At 39.6% G+C, this 17,164-nt stretch overlaps 1 protein-coding gene across 2 annotated transcripts in view; it reads right to left on the bottom strand.

Moving 5' to 3' along the window:
- The window catches only part of RSU1 (Ras suppressor protein 1), a 101,369-nt gene that overhangs the window by 69,081 nt on the left and 15,124 nt on the right, over positions 1 to 17,164 (bottom strand). For both annotated transcript variants that reach the window (XM_071735144.1, XM_071735145.1), the window contains exons 4-7: positions 3,714 to 3,834; positions 2,333 to 2,451; positions 741 to 823; positions 355 to 469 (exon numbers count right to left, since the gene is read on the bottom strand). In XM_071735144.1, the coding sequence (XP_071591245.1) occupies positions 355 to 469; positions 741 to 823; positions 2,333 to 2,451; positions 3,714 to 3,834 (438 nt within the window). The remainder of the gene's footprint in view (positions 1 to 354; positions 470 to 740; positions 824 to 2,332; positions 2,452 to 3,713; positions 3,835 to 17,164) is intronic.

Here is a 17,164-nt window from a genome sequence, read left to right as displayed (position 1 = left end):
CAAAAAGTGTTCTCAACCCCCAGCCAGAGAGAACAGTTTTACAGCCCAAATATTTATGATACGTTATACATAGCAAGATGCTATATGCAAATTGGCAGCCAGGTGTAGTAATAGAAAAGGAAAATGTGACATGTAAGAAACCAAAAAAATAAACACACATCATGTTCTGGCTCCTCCTGCAGATCCTGTAGGAGTGAAAAAAGTGAGTGTTTCTCAGGAGAAAGTAAATATTAGCAGCAATGATGACTTAAGCATAATAATTTCCTAGAGTTTAACAACTGGCTTTGTTGTAGAGGAAACACTGTATCATTATTGCTATTATTCAAATAAGTAAATGATCACTCATAACCTTACCTAGTTCTGGGGGCAGCACAGTAAGACGATTTCCCTGGATATGAAGCTCCTTAAGCTGAGTGAGCTCACCAATTTCTTTAGGCAGTGATACCAGGTCATTGTCTCTGAGACTGAGCTAAGAGTGAATATAAAGTAGTCAGAACAATTTTCAGCTACCATAAAGCAGTCTAAAACAGAACTCTGCTCGCTCTTGCCCCCATCTTTCTGCTAAACACTCAATTCTTTCAATTTATTTACAAGTGTCTGCTGGTAAACAAGAAACAGTTCCAAGTGTAGTGGTCTATTCCTGCAAGCACTCCCTACTACTCCTCAAATTGACTTGATTCTATTCCTACAAGAGTTGCAAAAGCGAATTGATTTTCCAAGAATTTAGATAAATTACTTACTATCTGCAACTTTGTGAGCTTCCCAATATCTGGCGGCAGGATTTCAAAATCGTTGTCACTTAGATAGAGTGCACGCAGAGTGGCTGCAAATTAAACAGCAATATATAAACAGGCTGGCATATAACCCAACCATTTGAGGTCTAATCAATAAAAGGGAGTCAAGTTTGATTAATAATCCTAACTTGGTGAAAAGCCTTTAGCATACCCAGGGCTCACAATAATAACAAGCCGGTCAAACTTAGATTTACTGGCTTATTGTATTGTTGGGGAGTTCAGGAAAACATCTATATTCAAAAGGACTGGCACAATTAACAATTTCTACAATAGTAAAATCTGGCAGGTACTGGCATATAGTCTCCCTGCTCAGCTGTCAGAATACAGTCATTACTCTTTAGCACCTCCAATTCTTATTACATCAATTTGCATCCTAACCAAACATTTAAAAAATTACCTGAGTTTTTTTTTTGACACAATACAAATCTATGTTAAGCTCTATAGAAAGCATAGCCTAGCATTGGGAAAGAGACTTTAAATAAGAGCAACACAGAAAATTAAATTTGTACAATTTGTACTTTTCATGATTAGTCTCTACAAAATACAAAGAAAAAAGATGACCCAGCATGACAATGTAGCTGTAAGCATGTGTTGGGGGAAAAAAAAAAAAAAAAAAAGAAAATGGAAACTCACAAACAGTTGCTGGGTGCAGTGAGGAGGAGGGTGGGTGAGGTCAGCAAAGCCACTCCTCCCCACCAAAAAGATCACATTTGTCTTAAGCAGTTTACTCCTCCTCCTCATCTCATTAAAAGTGATATTTTTTTTTTTAAATTTCCCTCTGCCAGTTTACAATCATAAAATCTTTGAGACACCAGCACTCCCTCCTCCCCCTTTCCCTGTTGCTTTTGCTGTGAATGCGCTGATCCTGAAGCCCCTTCAGCACAACACACTGAAAATACTGTAAGGTATCATCATTGCTGAAATTCAGAAAGTGCCAGAATTCAAGTTGCTTAGGCAACCATAGTGCATCCCTTTTTGCACATATACATTACCTTTATTTTAACTCTCTGAGTTAAAATAATACACACTCTCTGAGTGTGTATACTTTAACATGCAAAGGTCAGCTTAGTTGTACCATTCCTGTGCCACGCTCTACAACCTTAGAATATTTTTTTAACATACTGGACACTTCACCATCCTCATGCTATTTCAATAATGACCCATCATGAAGACAATTACTCCCAGAGTCAACAAACTTCAGCTGCCTTGCAAAACAGTTTACTTTCTCCCGAGGCTTGCAAGCTTCCATGAAGTTTTAAGTTTTAACTGCATACGTGACCCAAGAAAATATTACTCAAAAAAACCCCTAAACCCTAATACACCATTACTAACCAAGTCATCTCATGTCCTATGGTGTCAGTTGACTGTTTATCAGTGATAAATATTACTGAGCTATGTAGAAATATTCAAGAGATATTCAAAGAAAAACAAATATCAGAAAAATTCTGTTGAAGTTTGGTCTCCATCAAATACATTCCAACTGCAGAAAGTAAAGCAACATATTATGAAGATTTGTAGTTTTTAAAAGAGTTTCTTACTCAGGTAGAAGAAGTTTCCTGGTAGAGAATTTTCATTTAAGTTGTTGTAAGTCAAGTCAAGAACCTCCAGAGCTGGAAAAGAGCCAAATCCCCTTGGCAAGGTGCTTAACCTGTTCATGCTATAGGTAAAGAAGAAAAAAAAGAATGTGACATCAGCATTCACTTCACCTACTAGGAATAACACAGGCAATGAGAGTTTTATGTTTATCTACACCAGACTCCCATTTTGTTTTGAAATGAGGTTGATGCCACAAGATAATAAGGAAGTCTTTTGCAATGCAGACTTTTTTTTTATTTCTAGCTCCCATAAATAAGCCTAAAACTTATGTGCTCACAAGGGATCCTGTCTTGTTATGTCAATCAACGCCACACTTCAAACATGAAGCACAAAGGAGCCAGAGTGCTATATATATACACTGAATCCTGATCAAGAATTAATATTTGCTCTGAAAAGCAATTCCAGGTTCAAACAGATATTAAAGCACACCAGAAACCTAAAGTTACCAAAGAACAGAAAAGACAGATCATCATGAAAACATTTATTGGCATTCCAACAGTTCAAAATGCAATTCAGTTATTGGTACTTGACAGTTATCTAAAGCAGGATACACAGACCCTAACCAAAATTCAATGTTTAAAACCATAAAAAAATCCTCAGTTTAAGGAATTCAGAAGTATGAATTTATAAATTACATTCTATGAGAAGCCTATAAAATTATAGGTTACCCCCAAGAGTGCTTTCCTGAATTACACTTTAATATGCCCAGTTAGCTTTAAGAAGGTTCTGTGCTTTTCATTCATTTTTTAATGAATCAAGAAAGCCTTCTGCAACTAGAGTTATTAAAACTAACTCTACTGGAGTATAATATATAAAAATTTAACAAGAATGCCTCTGGGTCAAATTTAGTCAATCCTAGCTCTTTTAATTAAATGCCCATCACGCTTAAAAATTTCTTGCTTCTTTTGCAGTTTTAAAAGAAACTGAAATTTTTTTAATCCCAAATTTGGGACTTTGGAATTAAGTCCTACATTTACATGGAAAAATTAGTATATCTGTTTTTCAACAAAGCAGAAAGAAAACAGAGCTTGGCTCTTACACAGCAACCACAGAATTAAACAGTTGTTAGGGAAGTAAAATTTAGTATTAATTGAATGTGAGTTGCTGCTGCCCTAAAATAGTTATCATTATCCCAGAGTAAGTGCTTGATCAACTAAGCATGCGATTATCCAGGATGCTACACACTCTGAAGCCATAATTGCAAAGTTTTCCTCACAAACACTTTCAAAAAGAAAGTTAAACATTAAAAGAAGTTCCAGGTGCAGCAGTGACAACATTTGACAGTACCCCTACTGCAGCAAAGTTTTGCATTAAAGTACGCACCCAAGATTCAGGTGTTTGAGCTTCTGAAGGCTGCTAATCTGGGTAGGCAGGTCTTCAATCTGGTTGTTGAAAAAGTTCAGCACTTCTATGTTTCTCAGGTCTGCGATGTTTGCTGGCACAGCTGTAGGAAAGTTTTCACAGTGAGAGACTGCAATTAGAGCAAGCTACATAGACTGTAGGTGCTCTACTAGCACCTGTCTTTTGCTCTGTACAGTGGCTGATAGTAGAAACAGCATCTAAGAGCTATAAAATAAAAGCAAAGTTTATATTAAAAAAGCCTGCTCATACAAGCAGTTACACCAAGACATTAGTTTTATTAGAGGTCTTTAAACAGAAAATAAAAATTAATTTTTAGCAATGGCCCATTATGCTTACTGCCTAAGTAATCTAGTATGCAAATTCTTATTGATTTAAGATGCAACAACACTTACAAAAAATTACGTTTGGTCCTAAAAGATGAACTGTTTAGTCAAGTCCATTTTAAGTTACCTTCCACAAGTGAACAACTTGCTAAGTGAATCAATACACATACATCAGATTATCCACAAATCAATATCCAGCTATTATCGGGAAACCTGAACAATAAACCAAAAGCACAATATGAATATGCCTGTGTAAATGAGGTCAAAAAGCTACTCAGATCTGCATCTTTTCCCTCTTAAACCTAGTGAGATTTCAGCAGACAGCTGGGGTTTACAACAAAGAAGGTTGGCAAATCACCTGCACTGAAGCTCACACCTGTGTTCAATATTCATCTTGGTTCAGTCTCAACTTTGACTGCATCAGAAACCCACAGAGTGCACATGTAAATAATTAGAAGCTTTTATGAGGCTATGATTTTCTTTTAGTTATTGGCATGAGGCAATCTGAGTCTTAAAATGGAGTCAATAATGTTTACAAAGCAGAACATTATAGTATGTCACATTTATTAGATTATAAGCCTAATTATATCGTGAACAATAACAGGATCCCTAACAAACACTCTGATTACACTATATAAATATTACTGTTGAGGGTTATATTCACTGCAGGAGACTTTTTGCATACTTTTTAATGAAGTCATTTAGGCACATCTGAACATTTAAAAGCCCTCCCTTTGCAGTATTTTCAAGCTGGTACATCCATATCTGTCATTCAACAGTAGCAAGAATTACAGATCTTCAGAAAATAAACGGTGATGTACTACTACTGTGTTTTGGGTTTTTTGTTGTTTTTAATTATTCCCTAACAGAAGTTAATGGAGGATTTTAATTGACATAATTCAGCTGCTTCTAGCCTCAGTATTTCACCAGAACAGTAATTACCAGTATTAAAATGTTTTCCTTTCAGAAATCTGACTTTCTAATTTCACTTTAATGAGATGCAATGGGCTGGAAAACCATGTTTCTGCTCTTCTCAGATATTACATTTATGCAAGACTAGGAATCAGAAGTACTAGCAAATACAGGTTTTAGTTTAGTCAAAGGCTAAACAATAGTCAAAAGTTAAATATAGACTAAATACAAGTCTCCTGAAGTTACACTCTTGAGGCAATTAATAAAAATTTGGTGCTAAGGTTTTGGCCTTTTTGGCAGTGTAAGAGGTTACACACTCCTAGAAAAAACAGTGCAACTCAATATCACAAGTTATGCTAAATATAATGCAGAGCTGTGTTCTGGGAACACTGAAACAAAAGCATGACATTCAGGAGGCCAAACTTACCACACCTACAGTCAGCTTGGCTGCCTATGTGTCAGTTTAGTATTTCAGTTATTCAGGTTGAACACCATCATGGCACAATAAAGAAATTAAGCTGTCATCCAAGACAATGAAATTTCTCAAAGCCAACTGAAAAAGTACCTCTTCACCAATGACAACACTACCTCTACAAAGAGAGGAAGGATATGTCCTAGTTTGGACCAGTACAGAGCTAATTTTCTGTCTTCTAATATTGCTTTCAGCTAAGTCCCTCATAAGTAGCTGTACTTGCTTGTATTCGTACTGAAACATCAAGTTTCTCAGTCAGTGTCTGCTTCTGGGACTGGTAATGCACAATGTTTATAGTTACAGCTGGAGAATGGTGTGCAGACCCAAGGCCACTGCTCAGTTCTGAGGAACATCTTATGCTCTGGAAAGAGGAAGGGACACACCTGCAACCCTTCTTTAGGGAGGAGCAGACAAGATCATGACCAAAATTGACCAAACGGAGTATCCCATCCCCTATGCGTCATACTCAGTATGAATTTGAGGGATCACAAGGGTCAAACCCCTTCTTCTCCTGTCCCTGTTTGTTTTGGCATTCTGGGAGGATTCGTCCATTTGTCCGCCTGTGGTCCCAATCTGTCCCAGCCTGAATCTGTGTGTTCCTGCCTCCAGCTCCCGACTGCTGCTGACCCCAGGAGTCCAGCCTAGACTTTCCCAGGGCTGCCCTGCAGCCTCAGTGGTGATGTGAGCATTACTGGGGGAAAGAGGGGAGGAACGTGGTATCATTTTTCTGTATATTTGTATATATTTAATAATTTTTCCTTGTTTATAATTTGAGTTCATTAAAGTTGTGTAGTTTAGTTTCTAATCCATAAGTCTCTCTCCCTTATTCTCTCTTTATCAGGGAGGGGAGGGGTATTAATAGAGAGCATCTGTCATTTGGTTAATTGCTGGCCCTGCATTAAACTGTGACAACATGGAACTTTCTTGACCTCACTGTGAGACTGGCCTACAGAAACTGTCAGACTACAGACACAATTTGTTAGTGCAACCTTCATGCAAGGAGAACCAGCTGTGTATAATGTGTTTCAGTTGAATCAGTGCTGGTTGACAGGCACCTTACATTCAGTCATATTCACAGTGGATTTCATTACCTAATGACCTCCCACATCATGGAGTAGCAGCAAAATTGTTCCGCACCTGTGAACAGACCAGAAGATGGGGACAAATACCCTTCAAGCAGCCTGACAGAGTCTGAACAGTTAGTGACATCAAAGCAAGAAGGTGGACCCAGTTACTCAATTACCTTGATCTACTGATTTTGTGGATGTGCCCTTTCCAATACTTGTCCAAACCATCTTGTTCCCCCCTTAGAGAATAAATTAATTCTTAAGCTTGTGTCTCACTTCTCACTTTAGCTCAGAGACTGGGCATAAGGGAAGAATAATTTCAAGGAAGAAGATGAAGTAATCTCATTAGCAAAACAAATAAAAAAACCCCATTAAACTACTCAGATAAAGATGACACCTAGACACCAAGGTAGGAGGAAAATGTCTCTCAGATTTGTTTGTGAAGATTACCCTTGACTGACCATCACAGCATCAAAGAGATCCCTAGTTTCAATGAGTTACTACACAGCTGAAGAGTCTCAAATTCTACCTGCTCATCCCATTTGCAAACATGGGAAAAAAAAAAAAAATCAACTTTCATTGGCTAGTTTATCAGAGGTTTTTAACTTGGTTTTCTTTTTTCAGGGCACAGGTATGTCCCTAGTGAATAATAAGAGCTGTGTCCCCACACATTGTCCACTAAACTTCTGGTGTATCTGTGCAATTCCCATAGAATGTATTTCATGTGGTGATTCACACTTAGGATACTTGGTGTCATTATTTTCCTCAAGCTGCACTAAAAACTGCCTGCATAAGCAGGCTGAGATGAGAAAAAACCTAAAAATTCAGTGAATGATCTGGATTAAAAAACTGTCTCTCACCCTGTTAAATGAAAAGTCCCATTGCACAATTGTATATTTTGGTTTGGATGGAACTATTTCATTAGAATAAAAAACAGAAGACTGGGTCAAGCCTCAAGCCCAGACTTGTGGTAGGGGAGAGAGGACTTTTTCCTGCAACAGTTTATTTTCTGGTTCAACAATTGAGATTAATTTGTAATATGGACAAATTCTCTCGAATTCAAAGAAAAAGAGAAGATCTAAATTAGCTCCTGTGGTGGTCTTTTAGTTAAACTGCACAGGTTCAGTACCTTCAGGTTTAAAGATCAGCAGTGGTGAAGCAAGGCTGAGCAGCCACATGACATTCTCTGTTCTCAACTTTACACAACAAATGCATCCTGACTGCTATCACACTATGGAGTTGCAAAATTCACCCCAGATAGATAGCACACTGCCAAATACCACAAAATTCATGTTCTGGAAAAACCAAATTCCACTCGAGTCACCTTCTTGTGATGAGCTGTACGAGTGAACTGTCAGCATCCTGGTTCCATTCACCCACGTATTTACAGTACGATCCACAGTGTCTTAACAGCTCTTATAAGACCATCTGCTGCCCAGTGTCATTAACAAATAAACTCCCCCTCAGCAAACGCTAGTAAAATTTGGCAGCCCAAAGCCTCTGCATTCCCCTGTGAAGCTTCAGTCACATTATGAAGCCCATTCATATTAAGTCTCACTTCACAAGACCAGGAACATCTTCCTTCCCCATGTTCAATACTGGAACATGCATGCAGTGATTCACTATGACAGCTATAGACTTCACCTTGATTTCAAGAGCTTTTCTGAGAGTGAAAGGGAGGGTCTGCAGGCTGCACACCAAGGACTCATAGGACTCTGATCATACTCCTGGAAATAAGTATTGGCAACTTGTAATGCTTCAAAGCATTTAAAAACAAATACACTCTTTTTTGCCCTGAAGCTAGTGGCAACAATGACAAGTCCTTAACTAAACCATATCCCTAAACACTCTGTCTATATGATTTTTAAATATCTCCAGAGATGGTGACTCCACCACTGACCTGGGCAGCCTGCCTAAGCTGCTGTTGTTCAAAAGTTCTGATATGATTTCCAATGTTCTGGAAGGATTAAATGCTACTATTTAATGCTTATATAACTCCACATCTAAGTACCCTGGATCTGGACGTTGGTTCTCAGAAGAACCAGAAGCCAACACTAGATATGTATCTCTACAGAGGTCTGATGCTGCCCTCTGTTGGAGAGCAGATTATGGTTTGGACGGACACTCTATTAGCAAGAGCTATCACACAGGACAATATACTAAGAACATTTAAATCAGTTAAAGCAGATTGGAGTTAAGTGCCTCAGATTAACATGTTTCAGATGTAACTCCTTCTCACAAAGCAGTAAGTCAAGAGGTTCTCATACCGCTACCTAGAACTGGATCCAGCTTGTTTTGCATACCCAGCCATGCATGAGCAGGATGGGAAGAGAAAGGATTGAGGACAGCCCTGAGAAGAAGGACCTGGGGGTGACAGTGGACCAGAAGCTTAAGATGAGCCATCAGTGTGTGCTTGCAGCACAGAAAGCCAACTGGATCCTGGGATGCATCAGAAGAAGCATAGCATAGACAGCAGGTCAAGGGAGGTGATTCTCCCCCTCTGCTCTGCTCTTGGGAGACCCCACCTGGAGTACTGTGCCCAGCATAAGGACATAGAGCTCCTTGAGGGTGTCCAGAGGAGAGTCACAAAAAATGATCAGAGGGCTGGAGCACCTCCTCTATGAAGACAGCTGAGGAAGTTGGGGTTTTCAGCCTAGAGAAGAGGAGGCTCTGAGGTGACCTTATAGCAGCCTTCCAATACCTAAAGGGAGCCTACAAGAAAGCTGGGGTAGGGCTTTTTGCATGAGTGTGTAGCAAAAGGACAAGATCAGTGGTTTCAATCTTGAAGAGTAGAGATTTAGGTTAGATATTAGGAAAAAATTCTCTCCTATGAGGATGGTGAGACACTGGAACAGGTCACCAAGGGAGTTGTGGATTTCCTCTCCTTGGAAATGTTCATGGCCAGGCTGGATGGGACCTTGAGAAACCTGATCTAGTGGGAGGTATCCCTGCCCATGGAAGGGGGACTGGAACTACATAATCAGCATCTCGGACAACTTCTTTGTATTTCTCCCAGGCTACCTGTCCTTGCTTCCACACTCTGAAGATAACTTTTTTATATCTAAGTGTTCAGGAACTTCTTGTTCATCCATGTGGGTCTCCTAGCATTCTTGCCTGCCAGCCTCTTTCTTGGGATGCATTGCTCCTGTGCCTGGAGCATCCTTGAATATTGTAAAGCCCTCTTGGGTACTCTCCTGTCAAGGATTTTCTCATTATAACCTAACAAGAAGACACCTGAAGAGGTCAAAATCTGCTCTCCTGAAGCCCAGGTGCTTGCTGCACACCCTCTTGATGCCCTAAGGATCCTGAATTCATGGTTGGTGCAGCCAAAGCTCTCCTTAACCTTCATGTTGTCCATCAGTCCATTGTTGTGGGTGGGAATAAGGTATAGCATAGCACCTTTTTTAGCTTCTCTACCAGTGGGAGAAAGAAGTGATTAGCAATGCATTCCAGGAACTTCCTAGACTGCTGGTGCCACGCTGTGTTGCCCCTCCTGCAGATGTCAGGGTGGCTGAAAACTCCCACGGGGACCATGACCTGTGAATGGGAAACTGCTCTTACCTGCCTGTAGAGTGCCTCATCCACTCGGTCATCCTGGTCAGATGACCTATAGCAAACCCTCACTGTGATGTCACCTGCCCCTGTCTTTCCTTAAAACCTGACCCATAAACTCTCCTTCAGCTTCTCATCCATCCCCAGGCAGAGCTCCATGGACTCCAGCTTGTCACTGATGTAGAGGGCAACACCCTCTCCCTCTCCTCTCTTTTCTCTTCCCTGCCTGTCCTTCCTAAAGGCCTTATACCCATCCATTACCATGCTTCAAACATGGGAGTCATCCCATGTTTCAGTGATGCCAATATCATAACCCTGCAGGCATGCAAGTGTTTTTTAACTCCACTTACTTATTTTCCATGCTGTGGGAATTTGCATAGAGGCATTTAAGTTGGGCCCCCACTGAAGCTGCCTCACTTCTTGGGATTCAATTCTCCTTCATTTCAGATGATCTCCTGCTGGCCTGTGATCCTCCTCCAGGCACAGGGCATCTACTACTATTACATTGACTTCAAAGTGGTGGCAGTGAGATGGATTGAAGATCCCAACTCCTGGCAACTACATTTTAAAGCCCTCTTTACTGGACTGACAAGCCTATTGACAAAGATGTTCTTCCCTTTCTCTGAAAGATGAACCCCATCAACACCTAGGAGGCCAGGTTTCTCAAAGTGAGTCCCATGGTCTAAGAAGCCAAAAGGCCTGGCTGTGGCACCTCTCCTGTAACCATCCATTGATTTTTTCAATATGATTTGCCCTTTTGAGCCCCTTTAGAATCTCCATATGATGCAAAGGCTACAAAAAACCTCCCATCAAGTTCAGTGGGGTTTGAATCAGACATTAAGTGAAATAAGAATTTTAATTATTTAAAATATTACTAGTTTATATGGCATTCACAACTTAAGAAACTATAGGCTGAAGAATCCTTGTTTTTTTTTTTTTTTCCATAATGTTTCTTTAGTTAACAAAGATGCAGTACCTAGGAACATGACATGGAGTAGCACTCCAAACCTTTACAGATTCTAAGGGAATATTAATCCAGAAGGACTATCAAAATAGCACCACTTGTCAGAGAAGAAATTTATAAGACTGTGCCTGTTTCTCATTAAACAGTTCTACTTACAAGCTGATCAAAAGTAACAGAGTAAAGAGAACTCAGTACAGACCTTTGAGAGTGCTACGAGTCCATTGTAGATCTCAGGTAAGGTTTTTTTGACAAAAGCAAGAACCTACTTAAGCCTAAACTAAATCCTGTGGGCTATACAATGAACGCAGTTCTGCAGATGGCTGCTAATCCAGTTGACATCAACAGGAACTTCTCATGAGTAAGGAGCCCTTAGAGTAAAGGTTATAAAGACATGAAATGTTACTCACATTTCATGGGGGAGGAAGAATTTACAAAACTAAACCTATAATGCATTCTGTTCACCCAGTATGAATGTACTCAGAGTTGGGAGTCATGTTTAGATTAATTTGAGAAGAGTTCTGTGATACTGAGAAAGCAATCAGCTTCACCAAAATGAAAGAGAAATTAGCAGAGAGAGAACACAACAGTTTTGGTTTTAAATATTCATAGGCATGCTGATATCATCCTTGGCAGTTAACTGCAGAGAATCCTGATCCCTAGTGAAGCATGCAGTACTTAATTTATACATTATGTAGTTCAAGTTTCCCCCTTTGCCTGCCCTCCACCCTCTTGTAAACATGGATACAAACCTTCCTCACTGTGAGAGCATTAAAAACAAACTTGTCTCCTTAATCTTCAGCTTTCCAGAAACCAGTTCTTTTTTAGCAATTATCCACAGAAGCACTGCAGTTATGAAAATGTTCTTATGAACATGTTTAAATTATACTATAGCTCACTGATGTGCTAGCGTGCTAACACAGCAATCTATCAATAAACAGTCCTATTTTAGAAGTCAGAGTCTAAGGAGAAATGCTGTGAGCATAACAAAAGCTGAGACTGGGAATCAAGTGACACCTAGTGAAAACAAAGGACAACTTTGCTCTTCTCTGAGAAGAAAGCTTAAGAGGCACTTCAGAATTTGGAAAGAAATACTAGAAACCAGGGGCTAATATTAGAAGAGATTACTAGGTTGAAAGCAAAACACCTAACAGCAAAGAACTAAAACCACTCCAAAACAGCTCACAAAAATGGTTTGATAGTTTTTTTTACTGTACTAAGGAGCAGTGCTGCTCAAGTTAGGAAGGATATAAAAATGAGGACCTAAACATGGCACTTAATTTCTACAAATAATTTTGAGGAAAACAGATATCAGCCAAGCTTTTTGAAATAGTGTGACATGCAACTACTGCAAGTGGACCACAGCATCTTCAGCTTCAATAACTGTTTTGTGAGGAGTGCACAGTTAAGCCAAGATGCTTGCTGTACTATGTCATGAGGAAAAGAAAAAACTATACGGTACACCATTCAAAATGTTGAACACAGGCTACATCCCCTTTTACAGGGCAGATCATCTGCACACGTTGATATTTCAATTGCAGGGAATCGTTTAGAGAAATAACCTCTGCAGGACTAAAGAACTTCAGCTGATAGTCTTAAATTGAGATTTATTACTAGGCTTCGACCAAAAGCAATTGAAAATGGTCTCACCAAATCTCACTAAGTCTCATTCAGATGTTTTAAGTTGTTTGAGCATGACCTTTTCCAAATTTCATACTACTGCACAGTAGCCAGCTTTGGCTAAATCAAATTAGCTGTTTACCCTCCTCTCCCTCAACATTCTCTATACTTCAGCCTATTTAACATGCCTTCAGCAGTTCACAAGAGGGACTAACCACAGATGCCCTGAACATCAGGTCTTTAACAGATACTATAGACTACCCCTCACAGGCCAAGGTGACTTTAGCCTCTTCCTCAGGAATACCAATCCACTCCTGTGCTCAGTGCTGCCTTACAAAGTCTTGCTTTCACTGTAAGTAACAAACAACCCATTATTTCAGTTTGTTTTCTTGGACAGCATCAGTGGTTTACACTTTTTATAGTTAAGAACTTCCATAGGGCTATTTTGATCAACTGACTCTTCCCCTCATTCAGCATCCAAGACTGCCACACACTGATTTTTATTGAAGGCACCAGCCTGTCCACCAAACACACACTCCCAAGAAGAGGCTGCAATGAAAGCTGCTAAAAGAGCAAAGACAGCACTTGTGTTTACACAGTAGGTTCTTCTTCCAGAGCTGGGAGCAGATTAAACTTGCCCCTAGTTTGGTCTCCCCGTACCCAGTTATTAAAGCCACTTCTTAAGAGTCTGCACGGCAGAGTGTGCTCCTTGCACCTCTACATTAGCTGATCCCAGGCTTCAGCTGATTATACATTTGATTTTAGCTACAGCAGCTATTCCAGTTAGAAAAGAGAAACCACGTTACCACAAATTGCCAACCCTCAGACAAAGATCTAGAAATTATTTCACTCCAAAGGTTATTTCAATCTACAGTATTTTTGACAAAGGTCACCAATAGAAAGAGGCCAGACGGCAAGTGGTATGAAGGGAAATGCTGTGTCTTCACCCCCTTCAGATCACCACACCTGATTACTAGAAGAACAAAAAGAATACATAGAAAATAGAGTACAAAACCAACCACATGGAACCAAATCCAGTTTCCCCTCAATATGGACCAAATCTGCATTCTCATTTTTGTCCTTCAATATCAGCACAGAACAATTCCACTCAGCTTGTTAGGCAGTAAATTCTTTAAAAGGATACAAAAGCTCTTTTATGAAGTGAGTTCACTTGTGCAATATTCACTAGCTTTGAAAATGCCAGCTTCAAAATAGGCTATAACTGGTAAGATGATTTCCAACAATATAACATTGCAACCTGTATGTACACATGGAGACAGCACCCCACGAAAGAAAAATACAGCCCCTGGGAGATAAGTGAAGCACCTGCAAGATAAGTGAAGCTCCCTTTTTGCAAGAAAAGAGCAGTTTCTGAAGAACTATGTTAAACACAAGTGATTTGTGTCTAGTTTTATTTTAGTATGCATGTTTACTAATGATGTAAAGCTGCCTTTGTTGTCATACAAGATAAATTTTGACAATTTAATTTAAGCATAAATTGGGGTAGTTTCAGCATGCATTCTATGCTGTTGCAGGACAGAAATCTCTCAATTATTCTGCTTCACTCTTCCAAAGATTTTCAAACCCCGAATTTATATTATTGAAAGCTAAAATGCTCCACCATCTGTACTTTTTCAGAACCAAAGGTTTGGATTTTTTTCAGGGAGAGAAAAATGGTAACAAGGTATTTAATCTAAACATTTGTGCAGAACTCTGATGTCACAAATTTAGAAAGGCATATGTACAGGGATCTCCTTTTCCTTCCTTCTTGCATCCCCCTGTGCACTACATTCATGAAGATACTTCCCTTCAGAGATCTCTGTACCAGAAATAGGAAGTAAAACCAAATAAAAATATATAACAAAACCAAAAGGCTTAGAATCAATTTAAAGCACCACTCCCAAGCACAGCTGAGAGGCCACTGTCAGACAGAAGTTGCAAGCTTTGGACACAAGCTGAGTTTCACTATGCAGACACCTTACTTGCACCATTTTGGGGTATCTTATGTCAGTGCAACAGTGTGGAATGAGTTACTAGAAAAAAAGCCAACACAAAGGAGTAGGAGCTAGAAAGCAGAGGAAAGCACAAGAAACAACAAAGAATAAAGACTATATGGACATTTAGTTCCCTCCAGAAATCAGCAAGTTTTCTAGAGAAACAACCTCTTAAAATGCAAAGTGTCAGACAATGCCAGTGGGAGACACCACAACACATTTCAGCAGTCTGGAGAAGACAAAGCAGCCAGACTGGGAAGGGATTCAGAACAGACAGATGCAGTGTTGCTGTCTTTGGACTACCTCCAATACAACCAGGCACACACTACAGCCAGAAAGGTGACTTATAAAGGAGACACCCCAAAATATAAATGACACCAAGGGAGTTCAGCATTGTGCTAAAAAGTGAAGGACACAGTCAAGATAGCTAACAGCAGTGAAGGGACAAGCTTCTGTGCTTGAGAGAGCAAAACAATTTAGAAAGAGATGGTAGAGCAAAGAAGCAGTAAGCTGTGTGAACAGAAACAAACAAACAAATAAAAACAAACAAACAGACAAGCCCCCCCCAAAAAAACCCAGAAAAGTTTTCTCAACTGCTCTTCTGGAAGAAGACAAAACGTGCAAGGATGATAAAGGGTGACCATGTGTCAAAACAACATGATCAATGCGACAATCAGGAAGTGAATTAGAAAAAAATTCAGGTGTGGAAATAGGAACCAGCAGCAAAAAATTAATTAATTACTTCACAAAAAAGGAAAGGACTAAAGATCAGTAAAGTGTTTGACTTGAGAATCGAGGAAGAAGCAGTGGAAAGAACAGAAAACATTATAGGGCAGCAGTTCAGAGGAAGGAGAGAGGATGACAGAGAACACATCAGGTAATACAGGTGAGGTTTGAAGGGAAAAAAGCAGCCATTCCTGATCTCTCATCATTCAGACACTTGATAACATTGGGTAAGGAACCAGAACGAGAGATTAAATGGATAGAAAAATTGTTAGGAGTAAGCTATTAATAGCAGACAACTTTTCAGAACCTTTAAAGACAACACAAGAATACGGTGAAGATGAGGATCACCTCAGGTTAAGGAGACTCAGAACAGCAAACACGAAGCTGCTGTTACTACCCCCAGGCAGGATGGATCCCGAGCAGAAGCTTCTGCCCACGAAACCGCTAAAGATATTTAAACAGTGACCTCTAATGGACAAATCGGTATTAGCAGTGAGCAGGAACACTCCTGGTCTGCAGCTATGACCAGATAATGACACAAAAGCTAGAACCTCTTAATAGATAGATTATCCAAATGATTACACTCTCAATTAATCATCTCAGATACCCAAGTCAAGTAACTTCTACAGTTATTATGAGTCATCAAAAACCAAAAAGCACACAAAAAATAAGTGAAATTAAAACATGCCAAGTTGGCAGAGTAATAATAGTTGCACTGCTGACCAGCACTCATACTTCTGGCAATGCTGAAGAAACTTTTAACATCCCAGCTTGCTCTCAGTCATGTATGGCCCTCTGGGCACTTATGGGCTGAACTTAAATTAACCTGAACTTCTGGTATAGCATAGGGAATTTACCTGTCAGACTTCACCAGCATACCAAGGAAAAATAATTAGCAGGTGTGACTTACACTAGGGTGTGAAATTTTGGATACACTTTAAGTAGCTGGAGAACACCTCAAGTTAGTGTAGCTATCTGAATTCTAAAAGTTTCAGTACCACTTCACATTTAACAGCAAAGCAGTTCACAAAAGCTGCTCTGCAAGCAAAAAAAAAAAAAGGTCAGGTAAGGTAAAAGCCACAACATGTATGCTTGAAATGTTTCCATTAAAAATGAGAGGTTTTTTTTTTGGTGGGGTTTTTTTTGTTTGTTTTGGTTTTTGCTAATTCTACTTCAGTTATTGCTCACTTACAAAAAGTGAAGTTTAATCTACCCTGCTAACTTCAGTTTGAGCCTGCAAAGTTATTTTTTTTTCCAGTCAATGGCTGCCATTTGGTATTTCAGTGCAACCAATTTATAAGCAAAACTAAGCTCCAAAGACACGTGATACACAACCTCTATTCCCAGCTAGAAAAAAACCTCTCACACCCACCTATTTTACATTGTTTTCCAGAACACCGAAGAATTCCACTTGAAATGACATGGGGAAAGTTCTAGAGTTAAAAAGAAAAAGTCAAGCTTGGCAGTGTGCCTTCCCTCTTGCTGACCTGGGCTCCCTGGACATTCCAGCATTCTGCAGTTCCCAACCTATTCTCAGAACCATTATGAAACCATGAATTCAAGTTGATGAGGCTTAAACAAAGCAGGACAAAGTTTGATTTCAAGAACTTCTATGAAAAATTCCCTAACACAAAATTTCAGATGCCTTATGGCAGTCTGAACTGTTGGAAAGCAAGCACAGCATAACACCTAACTGACAAAGTTACCCCACCATCAACCATGGAGCAGCAGCTGGGAAAAAAAAAAAAATTAAAAAAAGACTTGAAAAAAGGGCTAGCTGGCCCT

This window comes from Heliangelus exortis, chromosome 2, assembly GCF_036169615.1.
Source record: "Heliangelus exortis chromosome 2, bHelExo1.hap1, whole genome shotgun sequence".
In the NCBI taxonomy this organism is placed as follows: domain Eukaryota; kingdom Metazoa; phylum Chordata; class Aves; order Apodiformes; family Trochilidae; genus Heliangelus; species Heliangelus exortis.
Note: the sequence above shows the minus strand (reverse complement) of the source record. Positions and strands in the feature narration are given on the sequence as shown.